The 26,304-nt window shown below is 51.7% G+C and overlaps 1 protein-coding gene across 2 annotated transcripts in view; it reads right to left on the bottom strand.

The window, feature by feature from the left end:
• The window catches only part of ACLY (ATP citrate lyase), a 30,428-nt gene extending 7,984 nt beyond the window's left edge, over positions 1–22,444 (bottom strand). Inside the window, exons 1-15 of one of the 2 annotated variants that reach the window (XM_087770203.1) lie at positions 22,308–22,444; positions 14,240–14,409; positions 12,531–12,653; positions 11,003–11,065; positions 10,128–10,318; positions 9,096–9,175; positions 8,448–8,582; positions 6,484–6,598; positions 5,855–5,991; positions 5,387–5,448; positions 5,109–5,226; positions 4,799–4,953; positions 4,297–4,387; positions 3,076–3,105; positions 1,163–1,304 (exon numbers count right to left, since the gene is read on the bottom strand). In XM_087770203.1, coding sequence (XP_087626329.1) covers positions 1,163–1,304; positions 3,076–3,105; positions 4,297–4,387; positions 4,799–4,953; positions 5,109–5,226; positions 5,387–5,448; positions 5,855–5,991; positions 6,484–6,598; positions 8,448–8,582; positions 9,096–9,175; positions 10,128–10,318; positions 11,003–11,065; positions 12,531–12,653; positions 14,240–14,398 — 1,601 coding nt within the window. In that variant the 5' untranslated portion in view covers positions 14,399–14,409; positions 22,308–22,444. The remainder of the gene's footprint in view (positions 1–1,162; positions 1,305–3,075; positions 3,106–4,296; positions 4,388–4,798; positions 4,954–5,108; positions 5,227–5,386; positions 5,449–5,854; positions 5,992–6,483; positions 6,599–8,447; positions 8,583–9,095; positions 9,176–10,127; positions 10,319–11,002; positions 11,066–12,530; positions 12,654–14,239; positions 14,410–22,307) is intronic. The other variant, XM_087770204.1, reaches the window with a different exon arrangement.
• Positions 22,445–26,304: the final 3,860 nt, after the last annotated feature.

Below are 26,304 nucleotides of genomic sequence, written 5' to 3'. Positions count from 1 at the left end.
AATCAGATAATTACAGGTAGCCTTAAACTTTTAATCCCTATTGCTTTTTCTTCATTAAACAACTGCGACACGGCAAGGGGTCACCACTCATCTGTAGATGTGACTATGCCTGCACTCAGTTTTAGCACCCTGAGGTTTGCACTTGCTGGGACGGTATTACAGAGCTGCAATTATCATCAGAGCTGCAGACGAACAGCACAAGGCACTTAACTGTCAAGAGGCAAAATTCTCCGCAGGACAGAGGTTGATTAGACATCAGCTATCCTGGATGTCTGCAAATACCACAGAAATGAAACAAACCTCCTACCTTTGCACATGCTCCCATCTCACTCTCAGCAGCAGGCCAGACAGCCGCTCCTTTCCCTGTTTGGCAGGGAGACCCCCCGCACTCACGAGGTACAACCGCAAAACCGCTTATGCACAGCGGTGCCCTGGGGGTTCCTCCTGAGGGCAATCCGAAACACCCACTAGCCTCTCGTCCCCGTTAGCTGGGGGATAAGGTAAAAGGGGGTGAGTACCGCAAGAGAACTCCCTGTCCCACTGAAGGGTCCGCACGCTTCCTGCCTGCGGAGAAACTACCGCCGCTACAGGAGAGAGGATGAACAAGATGAGCAGGATTTTATCCATTTTAAATTTTATTTGGCTACATGACAGACAGACTGCTTTAGTCTATTAGCGGAGCTGCTCCAATTCCAGCTAATATTTGGAGGGGAAAATTCCAGCTGCTGCGGGCACAAATCAAGATGTCTCAGACAAGCACACAGCAAACAGCAGATGAGTGGAAGAAACCTCACATCGCCCTCCTGCCTCTGCTAAGCCAGCGGGCTGTAAAGAAAGCCCAACTAGTCATGCCTTCCTGACTCGCTGAGTGAAGGAACGGAATTTGGACGCCCTTTGAAAGAGTATGAAGTGGGACTTAAATTACACGGCTAACATTAAGCTGTTTCAACAGAGCAGCCTGAAATCAGTGGTTGAGGGCAACAGGAAGCAGCCTGCAAAGCCAACCCGATGGTGGAAGGGAGCACAGGAGAAGGTGTTAAAGCAGAGATGTAGACTAGGGCAGAGCTACACTAAAGAGCAGCAGAGCCTGGAGGAGGAGGGAGCTAACAGAAGAATTTGAGGGAAGCGGTCAGAAAAATAACAGTCAACACAGGCTACTTACGTGAACGGATAAACCATGGCAGCTACTGAAGGTTCGTCCCGGGAGCAAACGTAATCAAAGTCCAGCATTCCTTGCACAGCCCGTGTCTGCATCCCCCAGATGATAGCTTTGGTGTGACGGCTGAACAGGGTTGTAGCTTTACCTGCTCGGGGGGGACAGGGACGACAAAAAAAACCCCACACATTCAGAACGTACATCTGTGCAAGACAAAAGCTGCAACTTTGCCAAATGTCTGCTGAAAGTCTCCCAGAGAAGCATACTCCCCTCCCTCCAAACTGAACCCAACAAGTGACCTGCAGGATACAGTAGCCACACTGTCCAAATTAAGGAAGAAACTGTAGATGAAGCAGCATCCCCCTTCCCAGGATTCTGAACACAATATCCAGGCTTTGGGTTTCACAAAAACGGGCAAGTGCTTAATCACGGGGGGGGGGGGGGGGAGCTGGTGTAGGAGAGGAGAGAAGTGAAAACTGCCTCTTCCTCTTCTCCCGTGGGCCATTCGTGTTCCTCCCAGATAACTTTAATCCGCAAAGCTGAAGAGGAAGGGAACTTTGCATTTTATTTATTTATTTGCCTATTGCCTACAGTCTGGGAGAACCACAGGAGGTTTGCCTCCTATGTTTGTCAGGGCACCACAGTAGGATGATAGAAAACAAAGAAAAGCAGGAAATGGAGGGGACAAAGAAAGCGAAGGAGCTCTACATACTCAGCTTTTGGTTTCTTTTTTGTTGTTGTTGTTTTTGATGATCATAATCCAACACAAACCTGATGGCTCCAAGAATTTATATGTGGCCCAAAACTTGGCTTCAGGGGGCAGAGCCGCAGGAAAGGCAACAGTTCAGCTAGTGAGGACAGACTGTTTGCTTAACGTATATTTACACCCCTTGTCACAGCAAAACGCCGAGTTCCTCCCTTTGACTCCCGGCAGAGTTCCTTTTAAAAATCCTGAGAGCTCAGAGCTGATCCAACTGCTAGTGCCAACTCAGCCTACCGCTAATTTCTTTTTGGTTTTGAATCAAAGGTAAACAGCATTAGGGATTGAACAGGATGCTGTTCTTCTGGCTTTAACAAGAAATCAGTCACTCTTCTCCAACCCTACACGTTCACAGTTTAGATGCGCTGCCACGTGACTCGCTATTAGGAAACCGCCTACCCTGAAAAATTCCGTTTATCTTGCAGGTGCCTGCAAGGAGGTAATATTAGTATTCATAGAAACAGGAAAATGCAGGTCCAGAAAGGCGATGCTCTTTGTCTGAGACCACAGAAGGAAGATCCGAGAGCTCCCCTTCGACTGTCCCTCCTCTTACCATAAGGGAGATGGCTTGAAACTCTACTTTGACCCCGATTCAGCAGTTTATTCTCATCCAGCACAGAGCTCAAGAGAGTGCTTGGAGGCCCCATAACTTCAGTGAGCACAAGCTGTAATGGTTTGCTGAACTGATAAGGCAATGAGAACATTTAGCTCATTCAGCGACTTTTCTGTGCCCTTCAAGGCTCATAAGCACGGCACCTGCGCTATTTTGTTTCCCTTTGAAACAAAATGCCAGTTATTAGGCACGGTTAGCGATTCCTTCTTTTTGAAAGCGAGGAGAACAGAGCTCTTCACAATATGCCTAGGTCTGGTTTTCTCTGTAACGATTGCGGGGGGGGAAGGGAAGAAAAATTGAAGTTTGAGACCTGTCCCTCTCTCCCCCAGAAACAGTAAGTTTTTGTGCAAAGGAGTATGTGATCCGCACTTGAAAAAACAGATGAAAAGTTCATATGGTGACAGCTAAATATGCTGGGTGGGAGGGAAGGGAAGGACCAGACAACACTGCAAACTTTTGGAGAGAGAAAACAGCAACAAAACCAAGAACTAAAAAAGTCAGCTGCCAGCAAGGCCAGGCACATTCAGCTAGTCACACGTGTCCTACCTGAACCAGGTCTTGAAGCTGGGATTGAATCTGTTAAAGAGAGAATCACTCATGCAACAACATGACAGTTGGCTGCTGTCATCCCAACAGCAGGGCACCTGCGGCGGGGTGCTGCAGCTTCCCTCCTCCCCACAGCACCCAGGCCTTTCGGGTTTTGCTTTTGGTTAAAAAAAAAAAAAAAAAAAAGGCAAGCAGACTGGAGCATCCTCCACTGTACTTCCTCTCCAAATATCTGGACATCAAATTTTGCATTTTGCCATCTAGAAACTTTTTGCTTGTCCCAGCACAAACACATTTCAGGTTCAGGTGGCAGCTCCTTGCACCGCAAGCTCCATGGCGCACATATTTACAATGTCTTTTTGAAGCATTGCTCATGCAAAATTCTGTGCGCAATGATTAAGAGAGCAGTAGTGGGTTTTGTGATGCGCTTCACCGGAATCAGAGCTGAATCTTGCTGTCATCATGTCATACCATTGTAAATGAGGCCAGCATATCCTCATGTTCAAGGGAGGAGGACCAGGACAGTACCACATTCTGTCCCTGCCCAATTCTGGTTTTTTATTCCCATACGACATGCTCTTACCCAATAAGGCTTCCAACAAATAGAAGCAGAAGGCTGCCAAAGCTCTTGAATAGCACCATGCTAGAGAAGCTTCCTACAGGCTTCAGTAAAAAAGAACCCCAAAACTAAAAAACAAGACAAAACCCCAACAAAACCACACAACGCACCGCATGGTAACCCCTGACCCTAAGCGTGCGAGGAGTGCATCACAACTCCTGCTGGACTGACTGCAGAGTGTTCATCCAGGAAGCTGCAGCATATACCAAGAAGGACTTTCTGAATACCTACGCCATTCCAGCAGCATCCCATGGGAACACCCGCAGGCGTTCCTGAGGGAATTGGAAAGCAGGCCTCAGTTCAGCAACCCCAGCGCAGATACTCCAGCCTGTTGTCCACTGGCCCCGCATGAGGGCATGGGAAAGCTGGAGTTCAAATTGTGCTGTTCCCTTCAGAGCAAGGCGACCCTGACTCACCTTGTGTGTGAGCTAACAGCACCGGTGACAACATTCTAAAAGCACTAAACCAAATTCAAAACATAGACAGACAGGTACCACAAAATTGCTTCCCTTTATACCCAGAAAAAAGCATTAGTCTAGTCCACGCTCTGTCTTTTGGAGCGGAAGAGAACCGCTAGCAATCATTTCCAGTGCTGGACTTACCAAGAGGTGCTGTTGGTTTTGCCTTCTTGGCCGGAGTAATATCATCTGGTTTGGACTCTGAGAAGGAAGCCGTTCTGCTTGGTGCTGGAGTCTGAAAGATTCAGAAGCCAAGTCAGTAAGGGCCAGTGTGCCAGATAAGGCCTGGAGCACGTAGGAGAAGATGACCACTTTGGCTATGCTACTCCATAAAGAAAACCAAAGAAAGTTAATTTTGAGATAGGACCATTTCAGTCAAGTGAGGGAAAACTCCTGAATGACCAAGTTCCCAGCAGATCCAAGAGTCACATTGTTGGTTTTGAGGGGTCACATTTTCTGCACGAGCGAGGTGGACGTTGGGGGGGCCCATCCTGATAAACCACGCAAGCAGCATCACTTTAGTTTTCCTCCAGCTTTGTACAAAAGCAATGGTGGCCAAGAGCCATTTCTGACCTGTTCAGAAAGGGCAAGCCGCCTTCAGGAGGCTCCTCACAAGCGTTCCCTTTCACGGAGGGGAGGAACTCACCGAAGGGCTGCCGCTGGCGTTGAGGAGGAAGTTGGCGGTGTGGGCTGCGGCAGGCGGTTGGTTGGGGATAGGCCGATGGCCGAGCGCCATGCCCACAATCGCAGTCATGTGAGTCTCCGTGCCAAAGACATGGATGGGGATCCCCGTGGTCTTCCCTGTGTAGGCACACAAGAACAGTCGGTCTGGGGGGGGGAAGGAGAAAGAGGGGCTTCTGCCGAAGTGAAGCGTTTAACCTTGAAAAGGCTCAGCAGAAAGCAGGTGGAAGAAACAAGATGCAAGAACAAGACTTAAGGAGATGGTTGGTCCTTACCAACTTCTCCCATGACACGCAATCCTTCCTGGTAGTTCGGGCCCCCTCTTCGTACAAAGATCCTCACCTCGTGCTCCTTCAGAGGGCCTTGGTAATCCTTAATCGCTCTCACAATGCCCTAAAAGAAATACACGGGACAGGTGACGGGGCAGCCCAATGTCTACCCTGTCCCATCATCTCAGAAACTCCTGGAAGAGAGGCCCCGTCAGCCTCAGCACAACACTGAACTGGGGAGAACGATTGTGAGCATTTACTGATACTTTTGAATAGTCACTTACTTTAAAAGTGGCTGCCACATTGGTGAAGTTAGCAATGCTGCCGCCAATGATCAGGATTTTACCTGAGGGAAGAAACACACACCAATAACACTGTTTTAAGAACAGAGTTTACTGTAAGATCCTGAAGCAGTTTAGGACAAAGTGAAACAACGCTGCAGTTCAGACCAGCCGATAGTTTGCAGTAAGTGATATGTTTAGCAGAGCCTGGAAGATAAGAGCCTGTATCAAGCAAGAATTTTTCTGAGAAGAATCTCTCGAGTCACATTTGCTCTTTGCTACACGGAAAATCACAAGTTGTGTCTCTGAAGCAAGAGCTGACAGAAATCCGTCACTCTTTTGGAAGGCAGCAGTACATTAAGAGCTCTGCCAGGGAGGTCTAAGCATAGCAACAGCCCAGATTTGTTCGGGTTTTTTCCCCACACGCAGCTTCACAGCTGACCGTCTTTGAAACGGCAGCGACTCCCTTACCTTCAGGGTGCTTCTCTCGTGTCATGAGGGAAAGAATTGTCTTAGCGTAGTCGTAGGTCTGTTGCTCACTTGGGGCTCCGGAGTATTCCCCGTAGTTAGCCAGTTCATTCACACCCCCCAGGTCACAAATGGTGTCACTGTGGGGAAAAAAAAAAAAGATATTTAAGAGATTAGTTATAATTTGAGTCACTATAAAGTCTTAATAAAGCATTTCAAATTCCTGGGAGAGTGGGACTTGAACAGAGAGATCATGCTGTCTGCTGAAAACAAAGCTGCTCTCCTCTTGGTGCCAGTCACGATTAATCTTGTTATACCTCTCCTAGATACGATGGGAACTCAGTGACTACCACAGCAACGACGTCACCATAAACAGCTTTCAGCCGGCTTGTTTCTTTCCAAGTCAAAAAGAAACTATACCTCAACCTCCCAGAATTAAGTTCTCTCTAAGGGACGCTACGTTCCCCATCTAGGTAAGAAACCTGCACAGCATCTTCATTCTGAAGAGGTCCCAGGCAGTCACAGCATGGGAAAGATCGCTTCAGAAGAGTCTCCTTTCCACAGGCTGCAGCAATTATTTTCCTCCAGCACTGCAAATCCAGCTCCCTCTCTGGAAACCTTGTTCCCGTTACCTGTAAACCACAGAGGCACCGCCACCGGCCACCATGGTCCAGATCCTGCCTTTGGGGTTGAGAATAGTAAGTTTCAAGCTGGCTCCGCTCTTCGCATCCAGATCAGCAATGTAGGCTTCCTGCAAACAGAGCAGCACGCAATTTAAACTCCCTTCTGCATCCTCCTTTTCCTAACCAGAGGGTCGGTAGTGCTGGGCCCATTTGGCCACGCAGAGCTCCCACATCTCCCGTCAGCTGAGGGGAGAGCGGAACCACAAACACCACTTTCGTAAGGGACAGAGACCCAGCTTCATCTCTCGGGGCCAGGACTGATTCGTGTTAGGTTTTCTCCAAGACAGAACACTGAAATTGGACTGGACATAGACAGCTTGCGCCATCCTCTCTGTAACAAATTCAAAAGGGAATCAATCTGAGCATATGCTCAAATATTGATTCTTTCTTGGGGGGAAAAAGAAAAAAAATCATACCCTCCAAAGAGTACATTGTCTTTATAAGGCCTGCTGGCTTGTCTCTTGCTTGTCCCAGGTAAAGTCACAAGTGACTGCTATAAATAAATTTATTTATTTATAAATAAATATCCAGAAGCAGATTCTTCCTGTTTGCACATGAAAACTTTGGCTACGCAGCCGACTGCTGGTTGTGTTTCACCGAGCCATACACTACACTGGCCTTTCCATGAACAGTGGTTTTTCCCTCCGCTGCTTAGCCAGCCCTGGGAAGCTCCCAGGTTTCACGGTTCCACGTACAACAGTCACAGAATCAAATGCCTCTGAACTGAAAAGTCTTGATCTGACCTCGTCTGGAGACCGAGACCAGAGGAAATTTAAAATCAACGCACCCACGGCTACACACTCCGGCTGTGCTGCAGCCAAGAACGTAATCACCGAGCGCGCTGTAATCTGGCTCACCGCGGTGTTCCTGTATCAGCGTGCTTGCCTGTTGTGAAGCACTTCCCTGGGAGTTCATTAAAATTCTCAGCCAAGGTACTGCCATAATAACCTTCAGAGTGACTTGCAGAGGGATGATTCAGAGACAAAAACTGAACTAATCCTTTTAAGAGAAATTGAGTTAAGTGTTGGCATCCAGCAAGCTACGCGGAGAGAAACAGCTAAATGGATTTCCTGGCCACGTTACAAAAATCTTCCCCAACTGAAGCATAATTATAATTAGTAAAACGAAAAAGTCAGGACAGAAATCCCTTCGGAGACAGCAGAACAGTCACCTGAAATAAGTAACAGAACAACTAAGGAGAGAGCTCTACTTCCAGCCGTTTCTGAAGCTGCTGGAGGCTACGCCTGAAGCAGCGTATATGCAACCAGCAGAACAAACCCAGGGAATTCTGAGAGGGAACAGGCATTTTGTGACTTCAAAACAAAAAGTTTGCCTCATTCATCACTTTTCAGGAAAACAGGTGTATTAACATCTCAACATTTTACTTTGAAGTTTGAGAGATGGTAATTATTTTCTCTGGATTCGTACTCGCACGCGGATTTTGCACACAACCGCTACTCTGCTCTCAGCCACTGGAGCACCGAGGGGGCATCAGCTGCCATCAGGCTGCCAACAACCAGCGCTCCAACAAAAACTAACGACGCTGACAGGGCAGCGATGCAGGCAAGAACGACATGAGGAAGGCTGCGCGAGTACGGAGCTTTGGCACGTAGCTGAATGAAGTTAAATATAAGCCTCCATTTTGAAAAGTCGATTTTGAATTAAAGAACTGAAACAACACCCAAGCAAAGATGGAAAGCAATTGCAGTTCAGAGCACGATTATGAGAAGTCTAGTACTACTCCAACCGTACGCAGGTTTGCACAAGCTCTTATCATGGACAGCAATGCCAAGGTACTTGAAATGCAGCAACAAAGCCCACAAGAGAGGAAAACCTCAAGGCCATGGACATACAAGCAATGAGGAATTAATCTTGCAGTCCACAAGAGCGGGATTTGGGCCAGAGAGGGTTACTTGCCTCTGGGTAAGCTTCCCTGCCAAAGGGAGGGGGGAACTCCACATCCCCCCACTTCACTTTGCAGATGTAGTCAGCGGTTGCATCAATCTTCGCAGCCAAATCAAGGATGTAGACACCATCGTTAGTCACCACTGCGTTTGAAAAACACACCAGAATTGGCTGTGGTTTATACAGAGACATGCATTAGAGATTTACTCATAAAATTTGATACCGTACAGAGATCATTACAAAAGGTAGGTCACCCTTGTTCCCCCTCCTCCACATCGGTCATTTAATTGTATTTACCCACCCCAGAGAGTTCCCTTCAGAGTTAAGGGGTGACCATGGTCACGGACCAGGCCCTGGCTCAGGTGCTGCTTTGTTCTGATCCAACAGAGCCATTTTTAATGTTCTTCAGTTCTGACTTAACATCCCTTTCAATGGAATTTTTCCTTTCCACCAGGAAATTAGGTAACAGAGAACACCTGCAAGCAGTCCTCATTTTGGATTTGTTCAACTAATAGCTCCAGGACACAACAGCCACTTTTCTACTCCTTTTGCATATGCCACCTTGTTTTATGTAGTTCGCAACAATACTGAGAAGGATAAAGTACACATTTCAGCATTCTAGAACAGAAAGTCCTGCTCCCAAAAATATCAGTTACCTAATGGATTGATCTCGAGGTATGTGAAATATAGATCTTCATAAAGGTTGAACAGGCCACAGATGAAGCTAGCCAAGATGCTGTAAAAAAATTTAGCACAAGTTCATTAAAGCAGCCAAATATAAAGCACAGCCTGCTCTGCTTCATTTATATCAGCAGCAATCTGCAAATCTACTCTGTATCAATTTCTTTCATTCTCATTCATCTTCTCTGGAAGAAGCCTGGGTGATGACTCAAGGAAAGGAAGACCTCGATGACTCATCGGAATTACACTCCACCAAACTCTGCTGAGAGCAGAGTTGCTCGCAACTGTCAGAGATGTTCAGTCTGGTTCATCTCACCGAGAGACAGAAACGCATCGCTGTCTCGCTGTCAGATACGCATCTTTGTCAGAACTAAGCTTCATGAGCTGGGATGGGGAAGAGGCTGCAATAAACTATATTAGCGACAGGCTTCGTTAGCCTTTCAGTGCTGAACAATGCCATCTGTGATTACAGTGTGTTTGGAAAAATCGTGACTCATATGAAGATAGTAGCTATAGGCACCTTATTAAAGGAGATGCAGAAGCAGCTTTGACACCTACAGATAAGCTTGCAGTAAGGGTAGGAATAGCAAGAGAATACCCTCTTAGCCTGGGCCAGAGTAAGGGAGAGTACATTTCTGAATTAGCAATCAGATTCACATCTTACCACCATTTTTGCTAAATGAAAGAAACTCTTCTATGCTGGCACGAAGGATCAAAATTCAACACGTCTCCAGCACCTCAGAGGTCAAGACTTCGGTAGACTGAGAAGCGCTCCTGCCAAGTGAAGGCTCAAAGCACTACGAACACTGATTTTGAATTTTACAAGAGGCTCAGACAAGGTCAAAGAACTTGGATTTAGGATGCATGGCATATTCTTGAGAGCAGCGAGAAGGGTAGGAAAGCAAGCTTTAGGGTCAAACAGAACGAAGGGATCTTGCACTGAAATAAAGGAGGGGAGCTTCTGGGTGGCTGGCCGGCCGTGCCTGGAATTAGGCATCTGTACTTACTCTTTTTTATTTGCTGGTGCATGCTGCAGGAGATGTTTCTTTACATTGGATTCATTGAGCTTTTCATCCACCGCCACAAGCAACTTCTGAGCTTTGGCGTCAACATCTCCCACATCCACACCCCCTTCGTGGTGGAAGAGCACATAGTCTCCCTCTCGGGCAGCGTATATGCACACGTAGAACTCTTCCTCCTGCACAGACCCAGGCACAAACATTAACGAGTCACACCCAGAGAAGACCTTGAAGAAGAGGCTCTTGCATTAACGCTAGGGAACTGAGCGCACCGCTAAGCTTTCCGAGGAGAAGCAGCACTGGAGTGGCCCAGACACCCCCCGGGGCTGTACAGGCTGTGCTGGCCTGGGAGGGAGAGCAGCAGGGCCCGGAGTGCTCCATCCTGGTGAAACGGGCCAGGGACAACGCTTTCCAGTTTGGGAGAAAGCCGCTCCCATCTTACACAACTGAAGTGCAAACCGGGGTCCTTGCCTGCGTGCACTGAAAGCATCTCTTAGCTAGTTATACCCTTCCCGCAAACCATGGCAGAGTCTAAGTATTTCAGCAGCACAAGCTGAGGTATCTCACGTCAACAGTTTGTTACCCACGCTTGGGAGCCGCGAGCGGCCTTGAGCAGCCTGGTCCCTCTCAGGTGATCTGTGACCTCCTCCCAGCAGAGGAACAGCAGCAAGCACGATTATCAGCAGCTCTTTGCACGGACCGATGCTGCGCCTGCACGCGGCTCTGACCGCGCGCGTCGGCACTGTCAGCTTAACAGCACGCTCCCAAACTTACGCTCGCTCCACTATATCAATCCACCTAAGCCCCATGCAAGCCAAGAGAGATTTAAAACCACTTTTTAATGCTTTATTTGGTATACTAACCTGTTTGTGAGGGACAAAGGGTTCAATAAGAAAATTCTTTAGGATTCCCCTGGCATTAGCAATCTGTAGGCAGAAAGCAAGACAAACACCAATAAATGCTTGTCCAATAGCCACATTTGTGACAGCATAAGGCAAGCTTCAAGAATTAATCAACACTGCTCTAAAATCACCTCCTCCCAAGCACCTCTCCGCCGTGTCTCCTGGGGGACCACGCTCCCCCCTCCCCAGCACAGCATCGAGCACCGTCACTGCTAGACACGCTGCTCTACTGCTCCAGGATCCTTGAACTTCACAGGGCACAGGAATCAGCCACCTTCCCCTGCCCCAACAGGACAGATGGCTATCAGAATTACACCAGAACGGCTCCTCCACCTCCTGTCCCGGGGACAGCACCTTTACAGAGCACTGCTTAGCGCAGCGTGAAACGCGATGGCTTGAGCTGCTTCTTGGAGCTCTGCAAAAATCAGAAGTGAGGGAAATCCTGAGCTCGACAGGGAGCGGCAGGAGCAGAGGCCTCTGCCCAGCACTCATCCTGGAAGTGGTGTCAGTGAGCATGGCACAGTAAGATCACTCTTTAGCCTCTTCCTACGGGGACAAACAGCTACAGCGAGGTCCCGGGAACTGTCCTGCGCGGGCGCTTTCCTGCTACCCAAAACCAAGTTTCCTGGCTCAAGGGACACTCCCGCGCAGGCCACGGGAGATACCCCCTGCTCCTGAGGACGCTGCTTCAGGAGCGACCATCATCAGTCACAAGCATTTGGCAGAGTCCTTCCTTTAGATGTGGCTGTATTGTGCTAAAGAAGCAAATTTCAACGTCCGTTGTTTTCCTGATGGGCGCGCAGACAAGAGATGCGGTCGCCCGCTGTTTCACAACGGCCTTCAGGCCAGCCTCGCCGGCTCGGCTGCACAGCTCGGTGCGGGAGCGAGCAGCAAATCAGCCACAGTAGGGCCGAGGCATCAGCCTCCTTCAGGCAGCAGAACACTGTCAGCTCCTGAAACGCAGCAGCTGGGATGGCAGGCGTTTCTTTATCATTAGCATTGCAGCATCCTTCCCAGGAGAATAAATATTACAAGCCAGCACTGAATTTCAATGAGGACTTGAAGTAACACTCAGTCATCAGCCAAAACACACTAGCTGGCTACAGCAAGAGGACAATTTTATGACAGCTTTTATACTTGTCTTGTTAAATCTGCCTTGGGTATTAAAGCGAAGCAGCTATGCCAACTAGACGCAGCATTTGAGCTACCAACCGCTGACTCCCAAGCGGAAAGGATTTTCAAAATGGTACCGATTCCTGCCGAGCTCCCACCACGCAGGCCCTACGGAGGCCAGCAGACGGTAACAGGTCTGTCATTTACAGCAGGAACTTCACACGTGGGACAGCTTCTCCCTTGCTTTGGCATCAGCATAACACGCGTTTCAAACCACCATAAGCAAGAGAAATACCTGCGCACCAGCTCCTATCACGCAAGTAGGCAGAAAAGGCAGAAGAAGGGCTTACGCTTTTGTGGCGAAGGCGGCACTCACCGTGGTTTCCTGGCCCAGACGCTGCTTGAGCCAGACCTTCACCTGATCCAGAGTGAGGTTAATTCCAACCAGCCCGAGCTTCCCACGTCTCTTTATTAGCTGATCTGGCTTCACCACCAAATGCTACACCATTGTGCAAGAGGAATTAAAAGAAAGAAGCGTTAGAAAGTTATTTTGGTTGAGTGATTCCCTGCAGATAGCGAAACAAAAACTTGAACGTCTCGGCAAATCCATCTCCTGGTACAACACGCCTGCAGTTTTTTTTACGCTGTACTTTGAGAAGAGCTGCCTTATTTCTACTCAGACACGAGTGTACTTCAGAGACCGAGGTGACAGTTTGGTTTGGCTTTTTTTGACAAACTTTGAGAACTCTTTCAAAGCAGCTGCTAGGATGGGGTGTATGTACTCACCTGCTGTAAAAAACAAACAACAAACAAAACACGCCGAAAAGCATACAGCATCCCGTCAGTTTTGCAAACTGTCTTTGTAAGATGCATCATGAAGTTAGTATTTCTCTGCAAGCAGAGGCTCATAAGGAGAAACTATCAGAGATGCGGCAAGCACAGTCAGCTGCTTACAAAGAAAACTCCTGCTGTCACTACGTACGCTGCATAGGAGGCTGGCTAGGGCCAGGGTCCTGCACGTTTTAGTCAACCGACAGCGGCTCTTTATAAGACGCCTATGGAAAGCTGTTCCTGGGTAACACGCTTATCTCTAGCTTGCAAATTATTATTTTTTTTTTTTTTAATAAGAAATAAGTGCCGTTCTCCTGCACAGCTGATATGTCCTGGGACTTCAGCAGCTCACAATGTAGAGTCAGAACATAAGGCGTTGCCGTACAGAACGCTGATCATGGTCTTTCTGCTGGACCCTGTAGCCCTTTCCGGCATTACAGAACCCTGCCGTAAAGGACAGATAGCATCCTTGCTCCCTTCTGGCTTTCTGCAAATCTTTTTAGAAGCACTGCTGATATCTTCCAGCAATTCACTCGTGCACTTGAGTATGGAACATTTAATTACTTAGCGTAGGGCTTCTGTCAGTCAGTCAGCAAAGGACTGCGAAACGTGCATGTTCCACCAACCAATGACTTAATATAATTAACCACTGGGAAGGAGCCAGCTTGGACAACTAATAGGAAGAGCTCTGGATGTGTTTTCTCTATGGAAAGCGCATGGCTATGGAACACAAAGATATAAAAGATCTTGCATAGAAAAAGCAAAAATGAAGTTCTCCCTGACGTTTTGCTTGGAGGCAGGAAACCTAAGCAGTATCCTAACTGACGGTAAAAGCTAGTGATGGAGAAAACACTCTGTGAGTTCAGAAAGTAAGGGTTTGGGAACAGGGACTGACATCTCAAGAGACTCTTGCTTTGTCTGAATCAGCCTCGTTTACCTCCTGCGTGGTTATTAGAAGCTTCTTGTTCGCAGATATCTCTGCTCACGTATTTCAGTCCTTAAAGGAATTTTATAATCAGGCCCCCCAGAAGGTGGTACAACAGCCTTGCAGCAAGGCTTGTTTCTTCATCACTGTTGCAAATGAACGTGGCAGAGCAGCAGCAGCAGCGAGCGGTCCTTCAGTAAAGACGCGGAGCCCGGTCCTGCTGGCAGCCTGCCGCGGCGCGGCGCGCCATGCCCGACGGGGAGCAGCTGGGGTGGGCAGCGCTTTGCCCGGGGCTCGGCCACAAGAGGAAGGCAGGGCACTCTCCTTACCTCGCTCAGAAGCCAAGGGTGGTCCTGCGTCAGTCGTGCCCAGTCCGTGTCTGGGGTGACTCGGGCATATTTGAAACGGTTCTGGATGGCAGAGGAAGTGCAGATGTACTTATACAAGAACTCCTTCCCCGTCTGCTCAGAGATGGCTTTGGCTGACATGGCTACCTAGTCTAAATTGGGGGAAAAAAAAAAAAAAAGCAAATCAGGAACAGAGTCCAGATCTCACAGAAAACCGCCAATCACCCAGCTCAATGCAAAACCAAAGCAAACACAGAGCTGGGGCTGCGTCTCCTCATTACAAATAAGGCTATAAAACTCACCTGATAAGGAAGAGCTATTCTGTATTGCTTAGAACCTCTACCATTTTCCACTGCCCTGAACACCGTTCTGGTCCAGCCTTGCCCGCAGGGAAAGGTGTAATCCTTTCAGCTTGGCCCAGCCACCCCTGTGGCTCTGCCAAACCTGCCAGCTCCGAGCATCCCCCCCGCTCCGAGCATCCCCCCGGCCAGGGGAGCGCTCAGCCGAGCCACTTGTCTGAAACTACACAGCACCCGGGTTTGTTGCTGTGGGATCTATGTAAGACACCTACCATTTCTTCTAGCTCAGTACCAGGGACCGACAAGGCAACAGGAGACGAAAACCCTCCCTCCCACTTGTTTTCTCATGGTATGCCGCATTTCCAGTCTGAGCTTGACTGCAGGCAAATTAGCAATCCCCCATACCTTTTTCTAAAGGGGAAAGAAAATGCTGCCAGTGTTATCAAAACCGGAACACATTTACATCACTTATTTTTTTTGTTTCAGAACCTAGATGTCTCGGAAGCAGCTTCACACCCTACAGAATAAGATGCTCAAGACAACAAAGATGATTAAGGTAAGACAGTTTGGGTTGTTTTTTTTCTTTTTGAGAAAAACCATAAAAAAAAAAATTAATTCCTAATGTCACGCCTTTCCCGGAGATGGCTTTCTTCCCTTTTAAAGAGTGTATTCTAAACTGACGTAAGTAAATGATTTCTGATCCCAAGGCTGTGACTTTTCTTTCTGATGTGCAGCAACAAAGTCATAGGTGTCAAAGCGTATTTATTTTTAGCTGCAGTAAACATTCATTTAAATGAGTACTTCATCCCAGTGAACCTGTCTGCATGTGTCAAACATCGGAACTGGGTCCTGTGATCAGCCAGAGGTCAACAAGCGGGTTTGGTTTTTCCAAGGGGTCAGGTGCTGACAGAGGCTCCAGCAGCGGCTCCCGCTGCATTCTGAGGGACTGGAGGCCACGGCACCGTTCCCCCAGCACAGCCAGGGGGGCAGGAAACACGAAAGCAGGCGTAGGATGGTTTCTGGGAGAGCTGCAAAGCAGAAAAGCACCAACACAGAAAAGAAGAGCTCAGATTCCATCTGAGTATCTGGATGGTGAAGCATTTGAACGGCTCAGTAAGACTGACTAACCGCCCCCGCCATCACAAAACAGACAGAATCATAGAATCGTTTGGGTTGGAGAAGACCTTTAAGATCATCAAGTCCAACTGTTAACCCAGCACTGCCAAGGCCACCACGAAATGCCTCACTTAAGACCCACAGAGGGAAATAGTTTTAAATTCCACAGTTACTTCTTGTGCTACCTTCTAATAGGCATTAGTAATCAACTGGGTTATTATCCTATAAGCAAGCACAGAATATGCCAGGGAATAATTAGCCATCATTAGAAATAAAGACCTTTTTCCCCCTAGAGCAGGAAGAAAGGGGTTCAGTGTCCTCCCATCCCACCCCACCCAAACAAAACATTTATTCCGCAGAAGAAAGGAGGAGGCAGCAGGTTGCACCCTCTGTAGCCTCTAGACAAACAGGCTGGATTAAGTAAGTACTGTTAGTGAAAGCTGGCAACTAGGCTTAAGAACTGGCAGTCAGATGTGCTGCTAACATATTTTCAAACGCAATTCAAGTGTTAAAATAGAAAAGGAGAAGCTACAGAAAGGGCAAAAGATGTTTAAAAAAAAACCACAGTGTTCCTGCTTTCAAAGAATTGTTATGTAAAACTCAAACACGATTGCAGTGCGGCTTCCAATTTAATCCCATTTCAAAACAGCATCAGGCAATGTTTCTGAAGCACTATCTTTCTTCATAGAATCAAAACCCCAGTCTTGTCACCATAAACACTTGCACCTAATATTTAGCCTGCTAAAAATAACCACGCTTTCTGTCCTCCCTTGCAGCCCCCTTTTAACGTAACAGCCCACGCAAACGCTACGCTGAGGCTGCTGCGTTAGCTTCATGTGCTCCAAGAGGCATTCCTAAAAATACGTATTCTGCTCTTCCGAGATGCTGTGGGAATAGAGTTGTCTCGGAAAAACATTGAGCGCCATTGAATTATGTCAAGTCCTGGGGCTAGGAGCAGCTGTTGTGCAGCAACTCTAGAAGCAAGCCAGAACTTCCATTGGGTGCTCCTCGTTGCAAAAGATGGAGCGACACTGAAATAACGTCGTTACCTCCAGGCAAGGATTTATACGCAGCTCTTGGGGAACAAACAACAGGGGCATGTGTTGGAAGAGGAAGCAGAGTCAGTGAAGGGGAAATGCTGGGTACCAGCGGATTAACCTCAAGCATTTTAGGAGGTGGAAGGCTTCTTCGGCAGGCTCCAATTCTGGCCGTAAGCTAAGCACGGACACTGAAGGTGGACAAAACATTCATCTCTTCTTGGTGTTAAACCACCACAGCTTTTTAGAGGGACAGGAATTTTGATAGGAAGGAAAGGGAGGCGAAGGGGGGCAAAGCGTGTAACAGTCTCGGGGAAGCAATGTGCAACAGGCAGGGAGGAGCGGCCAGACGCAGCGGGGGGAGCTGGCCGATGACCGGCGTGTCGAACGGGTGGCAGGCAGGGCCGCTGGTGCCTAGGGAGCAACGGGGTCTTTGCCGTACAAAATCCGATGGGCGACTGCAATTCTCTGCCCATCTTTGCCCTGAAAACGCCACAAAACTGACGGAGTATAAACTGTGCTGTAAGCTGCATTAAAAATGCAAAGATTAGCAGAGCTGCTGTGACTGCTTAATCTCTATTAGCAAGGAAGCTGCAAGAGACAGAATGGTTTAACTGCTAAAAACCAGCTAGAGTTTGGCGCACCGGACTAAGAAGAATCTCAAGTGGGTTTGCAGAACTGGTTTGCGTCTGTCCTCTGCTAACTGTGGATCGGTTTCACAGCATCATTCTGAGACAGCTTTTTTCTTAATTATGAGGCACTGTCTGCGCATCAGATAAGCGCTGTCAAAAAGAATACGCCAGCTCCTCTGATCAAAAGCTTACAGCTTTGTTACGTGGTCAGTCAGTCACAGGCTAGCTACAGAGGAAGACTTTCCAAAGCTATAGAAGTGGCTGTACATTGGGCTAGTAGTTGGCAGAGCTGTAAGAAAAAAAAAAAAAACCAAGCAAAACCCCCCCAACCTTAATCTGCAAGCACACACAGACACATTCGGTTCCCACAAACACCCCTCCGCTACCTCGTCGTCACAGCTGCGCACACAGATGCTACAGTAAGTCATCTGTACTACAGTGCTGAAAACTTTCCATTACGATTTTTTATTTAAAGCAGTGCTATTTCTGAGAGCAAATCCTGCTCCCAGGGTACCTGCAGCTATTTATTTTGCCTGGTAGGAAGCTGGAATACCCTTGCTTTCAAAGCCCTTAGAAATCCATCAGCTGCCCACTCTCCAATATACTAAAGGCCAGTCCCAGAGAAAAAGCGTCACATTTCACTGCAGCAGAAACAGATGGATAAAAGAAAGTGGGAAACATATTTCTTAAAGAATAAAAAAGTATTTTTCCATTTCTCCAGGGTGACACAGAGCCCCCGAACAATATTGCAGATCTTCAGTCCACATTTACAAATTAAAACAGCCAAGCTGATAACCGTTATGCCAATGACCCAGATGTAATTGTCTGCAATTGCAGGAAACGGGACCCAGGACATCCCTCAGGTCTTATTAAAAACAGTCCCGTAAAATAAAGTCAGTGGGAACAGCAGCGACGTACATGGGATTGCTTAAGCCTGAGGGACACAAAATGCAGGGGCGTTCCCACAAGGCACGCCGCTGTGAAGCTGCTCATCTCTCAAAACCTTTACTGGCCTTTATGCCACTACATTCTGCTGCTCCCCTAGTTTCTCTCCCAGTTTCACCACCTCATTTTTGCAATAACACCACTGGGGTAAAGAGAGAAAACCTAGAGGATTATTACAATAGCAGTAGATGAAAAATGACAAAATCCTTGTGTCATGGCAACAGAGGAGCAGGAATGAGGCTGTTCTGCCCTTATCTGCCCATGGTTCACCGAGACGTTTCCTAATCATTAGCAAGTCTTTAATCATGCCTCTCACTCAGTTTTTCCGCTGCTCCAACCCTGCCTTTCTCATGGGACAGACAGCACAAAACAATTGCTTCAGTCTGCTGAATTGTTAAGCTAAAAGATCAGCAGGAAGAAAAAAAAAAAAAAATCTATAGGGCATCAGCAATTCCTTGCTGCATGTGCTCGTGCAGGTCCCTCATCAACCAGGGAGACATAATCAGAGCAGACTCCATTACTGTTTGCATCTGTTCTGCAAACCTGGAGCAGGAGCACGGACCGCAGGGCGCCGCAGACCTAGAGGAGCAGAACCTTTGCAGCTTCCCAAGAATGAGACAGGCCAGGACTCTCATCTGTCAGGGATAATCTTATTTTCAGTCATGCTTAGCACCTGCAGAACCAACCAATGCTGGCGAGAGTCATGGATGCACCTCGGAAGAAAAACAGAGGGGGTGCAGAGAAAAATAATGCCTTTCTCTGTACCAAATACAAGCTACAGGATAACGTTCTCTTCTACTGATTCACTCCCAGACACTGCTCTGCTCACGATTCATTAGGCAAGGCTGAACCGCAATTTTCTTACGACATTAGGCCCCAGATCTTGCAACCACCGCACACAATGGCAGATTCATGTCAGCAGCACAAAATGCCTTTTCCAGTCTGCTCTGAACATGCATCCTCTGCTGCACAAGATTTAGGACAGAGGCAGACAGAATTAACAGTTTCTAACCTATAATGCCTCTCTGGCTGCCTGCGATGATTTGCTGGTCATTCTGCAAGCTCCGTACTGTACCTGCATTCTCACAGCCCTTCGGATCAGGTCACTGGGAACTGCCTTGCCTTTTCCTTTGAAGGATGTATGGTGGAAACACAGCTGGTTTACGGCCAAATCTGCCAAGTGCAGGGCAATCTACTGCCACTTCAAAGCATTTTCTACAGTACGTGCCGTGAACTTCCCAGTTAGAATGCGGCGTATGACGGGACCGCAGGATGGGTCAGGTTAGAAGGGGCCTCGGGAGGGCATCCAGTCCAACCTCAAGCTCGAAGCAGGGCCGGCTCTGGAGCCAGCCCAGGTTACCAGGCCCGCTCTTGCGTTCGGAGCGCGCTGTCCTTCAGCAGAGGCAAGGCGCTCTGTTGAACAGATGTCACGTACCTGGCCTTGGTTTGACAAGTGGGTTACCAGCGTAAGAATAAGTTATTTCTGGAAGCGTCACCGATTTCCATGAATGATTTGTGCCCAGTTACTGAGGCTCTAAAAAATCCAGCTTCCCTACAACACAGAGACCTTTATATCATCATCCATACCCACTGATTTAACAAGTGTTGGTTTTCAGCATCCACTAGCAAGTCCAGCGCAAGCAAGAGAAATGGATTAGATCACATTTTCAAGGGCTCAGAAGCACTTATTCCCTCAAAATGTCACCTGCCAAATACAAAAAGAAAAATTATGCTTGGGGAAAGTTTGAGTGTATTGACAAGAGAAAAATAGTGCGATAGCGGCAAGCTAGATAAGGATTAAAGAGCTGGATGTTGTGTTCGCTGCGACACAACTGATACATCTGCCCCAATACACTAGCAACTAGCTGAAGGGAAAACACATTACAGTCCAAGGAGAAAAGATGGGGAGACAAGAAGAGACTTTCGGCCAACAGAACCCAGGTAAAGTCTCCTTGAGCCCCAAAGAGATCGGATGATGTGGCACTACTCGGCGCAATATGGTCTACTCTGCAAGGGGAGGAAAAAAAAAAAATTAAAGACACTGCTTTGGTTTATTTTTCTTTAAACCCTTTCTAGTCCCAGAGGTACAACTCTAGGAGTTCATACAGAACATGGCGCTCATGCATGCAATTTACTCAGGTCCAGATCAGTACCATACTCCAATCATACCTGAGCAATGCTTTTGTTGGGAGAAAAGGACTCCCTCTCCAGTCAAGATTTCATGCCCTCTCTCCCAAGAATTATGTCAACAAAACCACAATGTAAAGCAACCTTTCCCCTCCATCCTGGGTCATTTATTAACACAGCTCAAGATCAGCCAAGATTTTCAGCCCACAGCAGCGTGAAAAGTTACGTCAGCTTCCACCTGGCAAACACGCGTCCTTTCATCAGCGGACAGAGAGAGGTTTCGAAGCAAGACGCCCTGCAGCAACCAGCCAACTTCATGGGCCAAAACACCTCAGTGCTGTGCATTATGAAATGCCTGGCACCGCTCTGGTGTGATGCAAGCAGGTGCTCTCGCTAAGGCGAGAACGCATTGAATGCCCAGCTCCGGAGGCTCCCTGCAGACATGGAGCCCTGGAGAACAAACCAGCAGCAAGACTACGAGCGGAGTTAAGTCTGGAAAGCAGCAGCCAGGCTCCAGACGCCCTGGTAAGCGTCGAGTGCCAGAAGTGGGGTATTTGCAATCCTGTCTCTAATGACAATCTTATTCTGCAGCTTTGGGCAAGGTCCTTAACAAGTTTATTCCTTAAATCCTTCCCCCCCGTCACCTGCAAAGCGGACAGTAGCAGCGGGTACTCTGGCCTGCGCGGCTGGGCAGGATTCCCAGTTGCGCCTGTCCTTCGGACCGGGTGCCACTTCGAGCAGAGCTGCCAACGGCGGGAAGAGCACCGCCGCTGGAGGATGGAGAGCACGCTCTCCACGTGCTCACGCAGAAGTCTCGCATGCAGAAAACTCTATGGGGTTTGAATAACAGCGTTAGACAGTAGAGCTGATATTCCGAGCTCCAAACCCAGTGAAGGAAATGAAACAAATATAGAGATCGACAAGTAATATATTCAGAATGCATATGAGTTTTCAGTCTTTAGACACTATGGCAGAAAACAAACGTAGTTTAACAGAGAGAAAAGAGAAAGCTGTACAAAAGGAAGAGAATTTCCAAAGCAGCAAGGTAAACGGCAGGCGTTTGCAGGTAGCAAACAAAAGAGCTGGAAAACAGCCATTTCGCAGCTGCTGGGACCGTCCGGTCCCTTCGCGGGAAGCAAGGGAGGCAGGGGCGCTTCACCCTCCTGCTGGTACGAGAGCCAGAACGGGAAGCGATCCCAACACGGGGGCTGCTGCCTCCGCAGCCAGCACGGAGGGATTTTCCCTCTGGAGAAGGGGCACGCGTGCCGCTGGCCAAGGGACGAAGGGAACGAGCTCGCAGAGGCGAAGCGCGGATCCGCTGCTGGCGCAGACGAGGGCCCTTTCTCCCAGCTCCTCCTTAGGTATCTGCGCCGTGCCCACGGCAAGCGGAGCGTCCCCCCGGCAGCCAAGCCCTGCCCCGCCACCGCCACCGCCACCGCCCCGGGCGGCTGCAGCTGCAGGCGGCCGCCTCCCTCAAGGTCAGGGGCGGCGGTGCGAGGAGGGAGCCCGGGGCCGCGGCCGGGTCCTGCACCGGGCCGCTCCCTGCTCCGCTCCCGGCTGCAAACCCGCTGCTGGAGGCAGAGCCCGGCGCTTCCCGCCGGCTGCGGGCCGGCTCCCGGGGCCCGCCCGCCGCGCGGCGAGCTAGCGGGGCCGGCTGCGACCGCCGAGCAGCGCCACCGGCCCCGAGCTCCCGGCGAGAGCCACCCCCCACCCCTTCGCTCCCGCCGCGACCGCGTAGGCGCCGCCGCTCTCCCCCGGCAGCGCCCCACCAGGTCCCGCCGCCCGCCAGACGGAGCCGGAGCCGGAGCCGCAGCCGCCCTCCCGGGGCGGGCCGGGCCGACCCTGCCGCGGCGGCGCTCCGCGGGCCGTGCGTCCGTCCGCCCCCGACGCTCACCTGGGCGCCCGCTCGGCCGCGCTGCCCCGCACCCCGTCCGCTCCGGCCCCGCCGCCGCCGCCTTTTGTTCGCTGCGGCGCGGCGCGGCCTCCCCGGCTCATCGGGCTACGGGCGCCGCCGCCGCCCATTGGCTGCCGCCGCCGCCACGTGTGCCTTGCCTGAGCGGCGGCCGCACGCCGATTGGTCGGCGCCAGTGGGGCGCGGCCGCGCGGCCTTGTGGGAGTCGTAGTTCCCGCCCCTCGCTCCCGCCCCCGGCCCGGCCCGGCGCCGCCGGCGGCCATGACCCCCGGGCCGACACCGCGGGCGCCCGGCCGGAGCGAGGGGCCGCGGCCAGGCCACCGTCACGCTCTGCGTCGTCCGCCGCCCCGGGCAGCGCGCCCCGCCGGCGGCGAGAGGAGAGGCCTCCGTGCTGGGCTCGCCGGCCGCCCGCCCCGCCTGGCTCCGGGCCCCCGCAGGGGCAGCCAAGGCAGCGGGGCAGACCCGGGCTTTCCTTCCTGAGAAACCTCCCCCGGGGGTGTTGTAACCCAGGGGCAGTCGGTGCCCGGGGGTGCCCAGGGTGGGGAGCGGCAGACAGCAGCCCTGCTCAGGAACGGAGCATCGCGGGCGTACATCGCCGGCGCTGGAGCGGGGTCCCGGGGGTACGGCACCCCCAGGGATACGGCATCCCCCGGAACACGGCATCCCCAGGAACGTGGCACCCCCGGGGATACGGCATCCCCCGGAACACGGCACCCCCAGGGATACGGCATCCCCCGGAACACGGCATCCCCAGGAACGTGGCATCCCCAGGAACACGGCATCCCCGGGGGTACGGCATCCCCGGGGGTACGGCATCCCCGGGGGTACGGCCAACAGGCGCGTCTCACCTGCGCAGGGCAGGCCTGCAGAACGTGTACAGATCAGAGACACAAAAGGTGGGGAAAAAGAGACGTTTCTGAGGCATCGTGAGGCCTCGGACAGGACACAGCCATCCCGCCTCCGTGCTCCCGACTGCCCTGCTTGTTTTGTAACCCCCCTCACGCAGACATCACGTCTCTTCCACTTGCCAGGAATAATCATCGCACATTGATTTTTTCCCTGGTATTTCCAACCTGTGACTAAAGCACGCATCAGCAACGCTACAGAGTGGCCTCTGACGAGAGCGGGTGGCCTCGCTCCAGGGACGAGGTCCGCTGTGACCCGTATGAGGTTGTCACCAGCCTGGAGCACAGGCCCGCAGCAGCCGCCGCACGGAGGGGGACTGGAGGACACAGACGCGATGGTCCTGCCCGTCTCGTTGGGGAGAGCGTGTCGCACCCGGCAGTGCCGGGGAGGAAAGCCTCCACAGAAAACAGTTACCAAGAGCTTAGCAAGTCTGCCCGGCTCCCTGGGGACAGGGGTGTGCTGCGCTGGCCACACACTCCAGGGCTCGGCTGGTGTTTATCTCTCGCCCATGCATGAGATCCCTGCCCCTTTCCCACCCTGCGGTGCTGGGCAGGCGCTCCGGCCCCGTCCCAGGGGCCCCGGGAGCGAGGACGGGCCCGTCATTCCCGAGCTGCCTCCAGAACCCAGCAGCAGCGCTGATTTCCCCCGTGGTGAAGTTAAATCTTACAGGCTCTGAGCTGTCGTCTTTCTGAGCAGCACGGACACACCACACCCACTCCGAGTCGCTTGGCAGGAACAAATTGCTTCAAACATTAATCTTGGCAAGGTCTTACGCAAAGCCAAAATAAAGTCAAGACTAAAGCCACTGATAGGAGGAGAGAACCAGCAGCATCTCTCATTCGTGGTTTGATTGGCCAGGATTGGACACTGCAGTGATGAAACCGGTACCACAGGCTACCAGCAAATACCAAAAAGCACTGGGTATGTGTGGTGGGTTGACCCTGGCTGGATGCCAGGGGCCCACCGAAGCCGCTCCTCAGCTGGACAGGGCAAAGAAAATAGAATGAAAGGCTGGTGGGTCGAGATAAGGACAGGGAGAGATCACTCACCAGTTACCATGGGCAAAACAGGCTCAACTTGGGGAAATTAGTTTCATTTATTACCAATAAAATCAAAGTAAGGTAATGAGAAAATAAAAACTAAATCTTAAAACACCTTCCCCCCACCCTCCCTTCTTCCCGGGCTCTACTTCACTCCCGATTTTCTCTCCTTCCTCTCCCCAGCGGCACAGGGGGATGGGAATGGGGGTTGGGGTCAGTCCATCCCACGCTGTCTCTGCCGCTCCTCCCTCCCCAGGGGAGGCCTCCTCACGCTCTGCCCCTGCTCCGGCGTGGGTCCCTCCCATGGGCTGCAGTTCTTCACCAACTGCTCCAGCGTGGGTCCCCCGCGGGGTCACCAGCCCTGCCAGCAAACCTGCTCCAGCCTGGGCTCCTCTCCACGGGGCCACAGGCCCTGCCAGCAGCCTGCTCCAGCGCGGGCTTCCCACGGGGTCACAGCCTCCTTCGGGCATCCCCCTGCTCCGGCGCGGGGTCCTCCACGGGCCGCAGTTGGGTCTCTGCTCCAGCGTGGACCTCCATGGGCTGCAGGGCACAGCCTGCCTCGCCCTGGGCTTCCCTACGGGCTGCAGGGGAATCTCTGCTCCGGTGCCTGGAGCACCTCCTGCCCTCCTTCTGCACCGGCCTTGGTGTCTGCAGGGCTGCTCCTCTCACGTATTCTCTCTCCTCTCTCCAGCTGCAATGGCACAGGATTTTTTCCCCCTTCTTAACTATGTTATCCCAGAGGCGCTACCACCCTCGCTGACGGGCTCGGCCTCAGCCAGCGGCGGGTCCGTCTTGGAGCCGGCTGCTGTTGGCTCTGTCGGACACAGGGGAAGCTTCCAGCAGCTTTTCACGGAAGCCGCCCCTGTGGCCCCCTGCTACCAAAACCTTGCCACGCAAACCCAATACAACGTGCGTATTGCAGAGAGAGGCGAAACCCCTGTGGTGGGCACTGGCCCGTGACCCGGCTGAGCAGAGGACCTCGTTCGGCCTGCCGTTCAGCAGCAGTCGCGGCATTCACGCGGTTGTTCCTGCAGATGGGTTTTACCAAGCACCCGCGCTCCCACACCCCCTTTCTTTCTGGCTGGGCCTCCAGCGCAGGGCTTTGGAAATGCGGGTGTAAGAACAAAACCCGAACGGGCGCCGGATCCTCCGTCGGTCGGGCAGGTTGGGTCAGGAGAGACGAAGCGCGAGGCGCCGCCAGCGCCCGGCGTGCAGCCCCGACCGGCTTCGGGCACAGCCCGCACGCATTTTGGTGGAAAATGTGTGTTTCCTTCCCCTCCCCTCCCCACCCCACACACCTCTCCATCGCCACCCACGCCTGCCCTACTTACAGCGCGCCGCCGGCCAGCCCACCCCACCACCTCACGCTGCCTTCCCCCGCACCGCCGCGCTTGTGCGGACTTGCCGTGAGCGGTGCGGCGGGGCCTCCCCAACGCCCTGCTGCGGAAACATCGCGGGCTGCCCTTCATTTTAGGCCCCCGGCCCACGCCCGCGCGTGGCGCAGGCTCGCTCGTGGGCCCGCCCCGCCGAGCAGCGAGCATCCCTGCCGTGCCACCTCGCACACAGGCCAGGGCCTGGGGAAACCGGCACCAGGGCCACGCTCGGGGGCATCGCAGCACCGCGGGAACTGCCCCCTGTGCTGGGCACTGGGGAGGCCGCCCCTCGAATGCTGTGCTCAGCGCTGGGCCCCTCACCCCAAGGCGGCCATGGAGGGGCTGGAGCGTGGCCAGAGCAGGGCAGCGAGGCTGGGGCAGGGGCTGGAGCCCAAGGCTGGGGAGGAGCGGCTGGGGGAGCTGGGGGTGCTCAGCCTGGAGAAGAGGAGGCTGAGGGGAGCCCTCATCGCTCTCTGCAACGGCCTGAAAGGAGGCTGGAGCGGGGGGGGTCGGTCTCTTCTCCCCAGGAACAAGCGATGGGACGAGAGGGAACGGCCTCAAGCTGCGCCAGGGCAGGTTTGGGTTGGATATTAGGGAAAGCTTCTTCCCCCAAAGGGCTGCCAGGCCCTGGCCCAGGCTGCCCGGGGACGGCGCTGAGTC

This window comes from Nipponia nippon, unplaced genomic scaffold, assembly GCF_047370975.1.
Source record: "Nipponia nippon isolate SJK-2023a ecotype South Korea unplaced genomic scaffold, ASM4737097v1 scaffold_32, whole genome shotgun sequence".
In the NCBI taxonomy this organism is placed as follows: Eukaryota; Metazoa; Chordata; class Aves; order Pelecaniformes; family Threskiornithidae; genus Nipponia; species Nipponia nippon.
The sequence above is the reverse complement of the archived record's forward strand: the minus strand, read 5'-3'. Positions and strand labels throughout refer to the sequence as shown.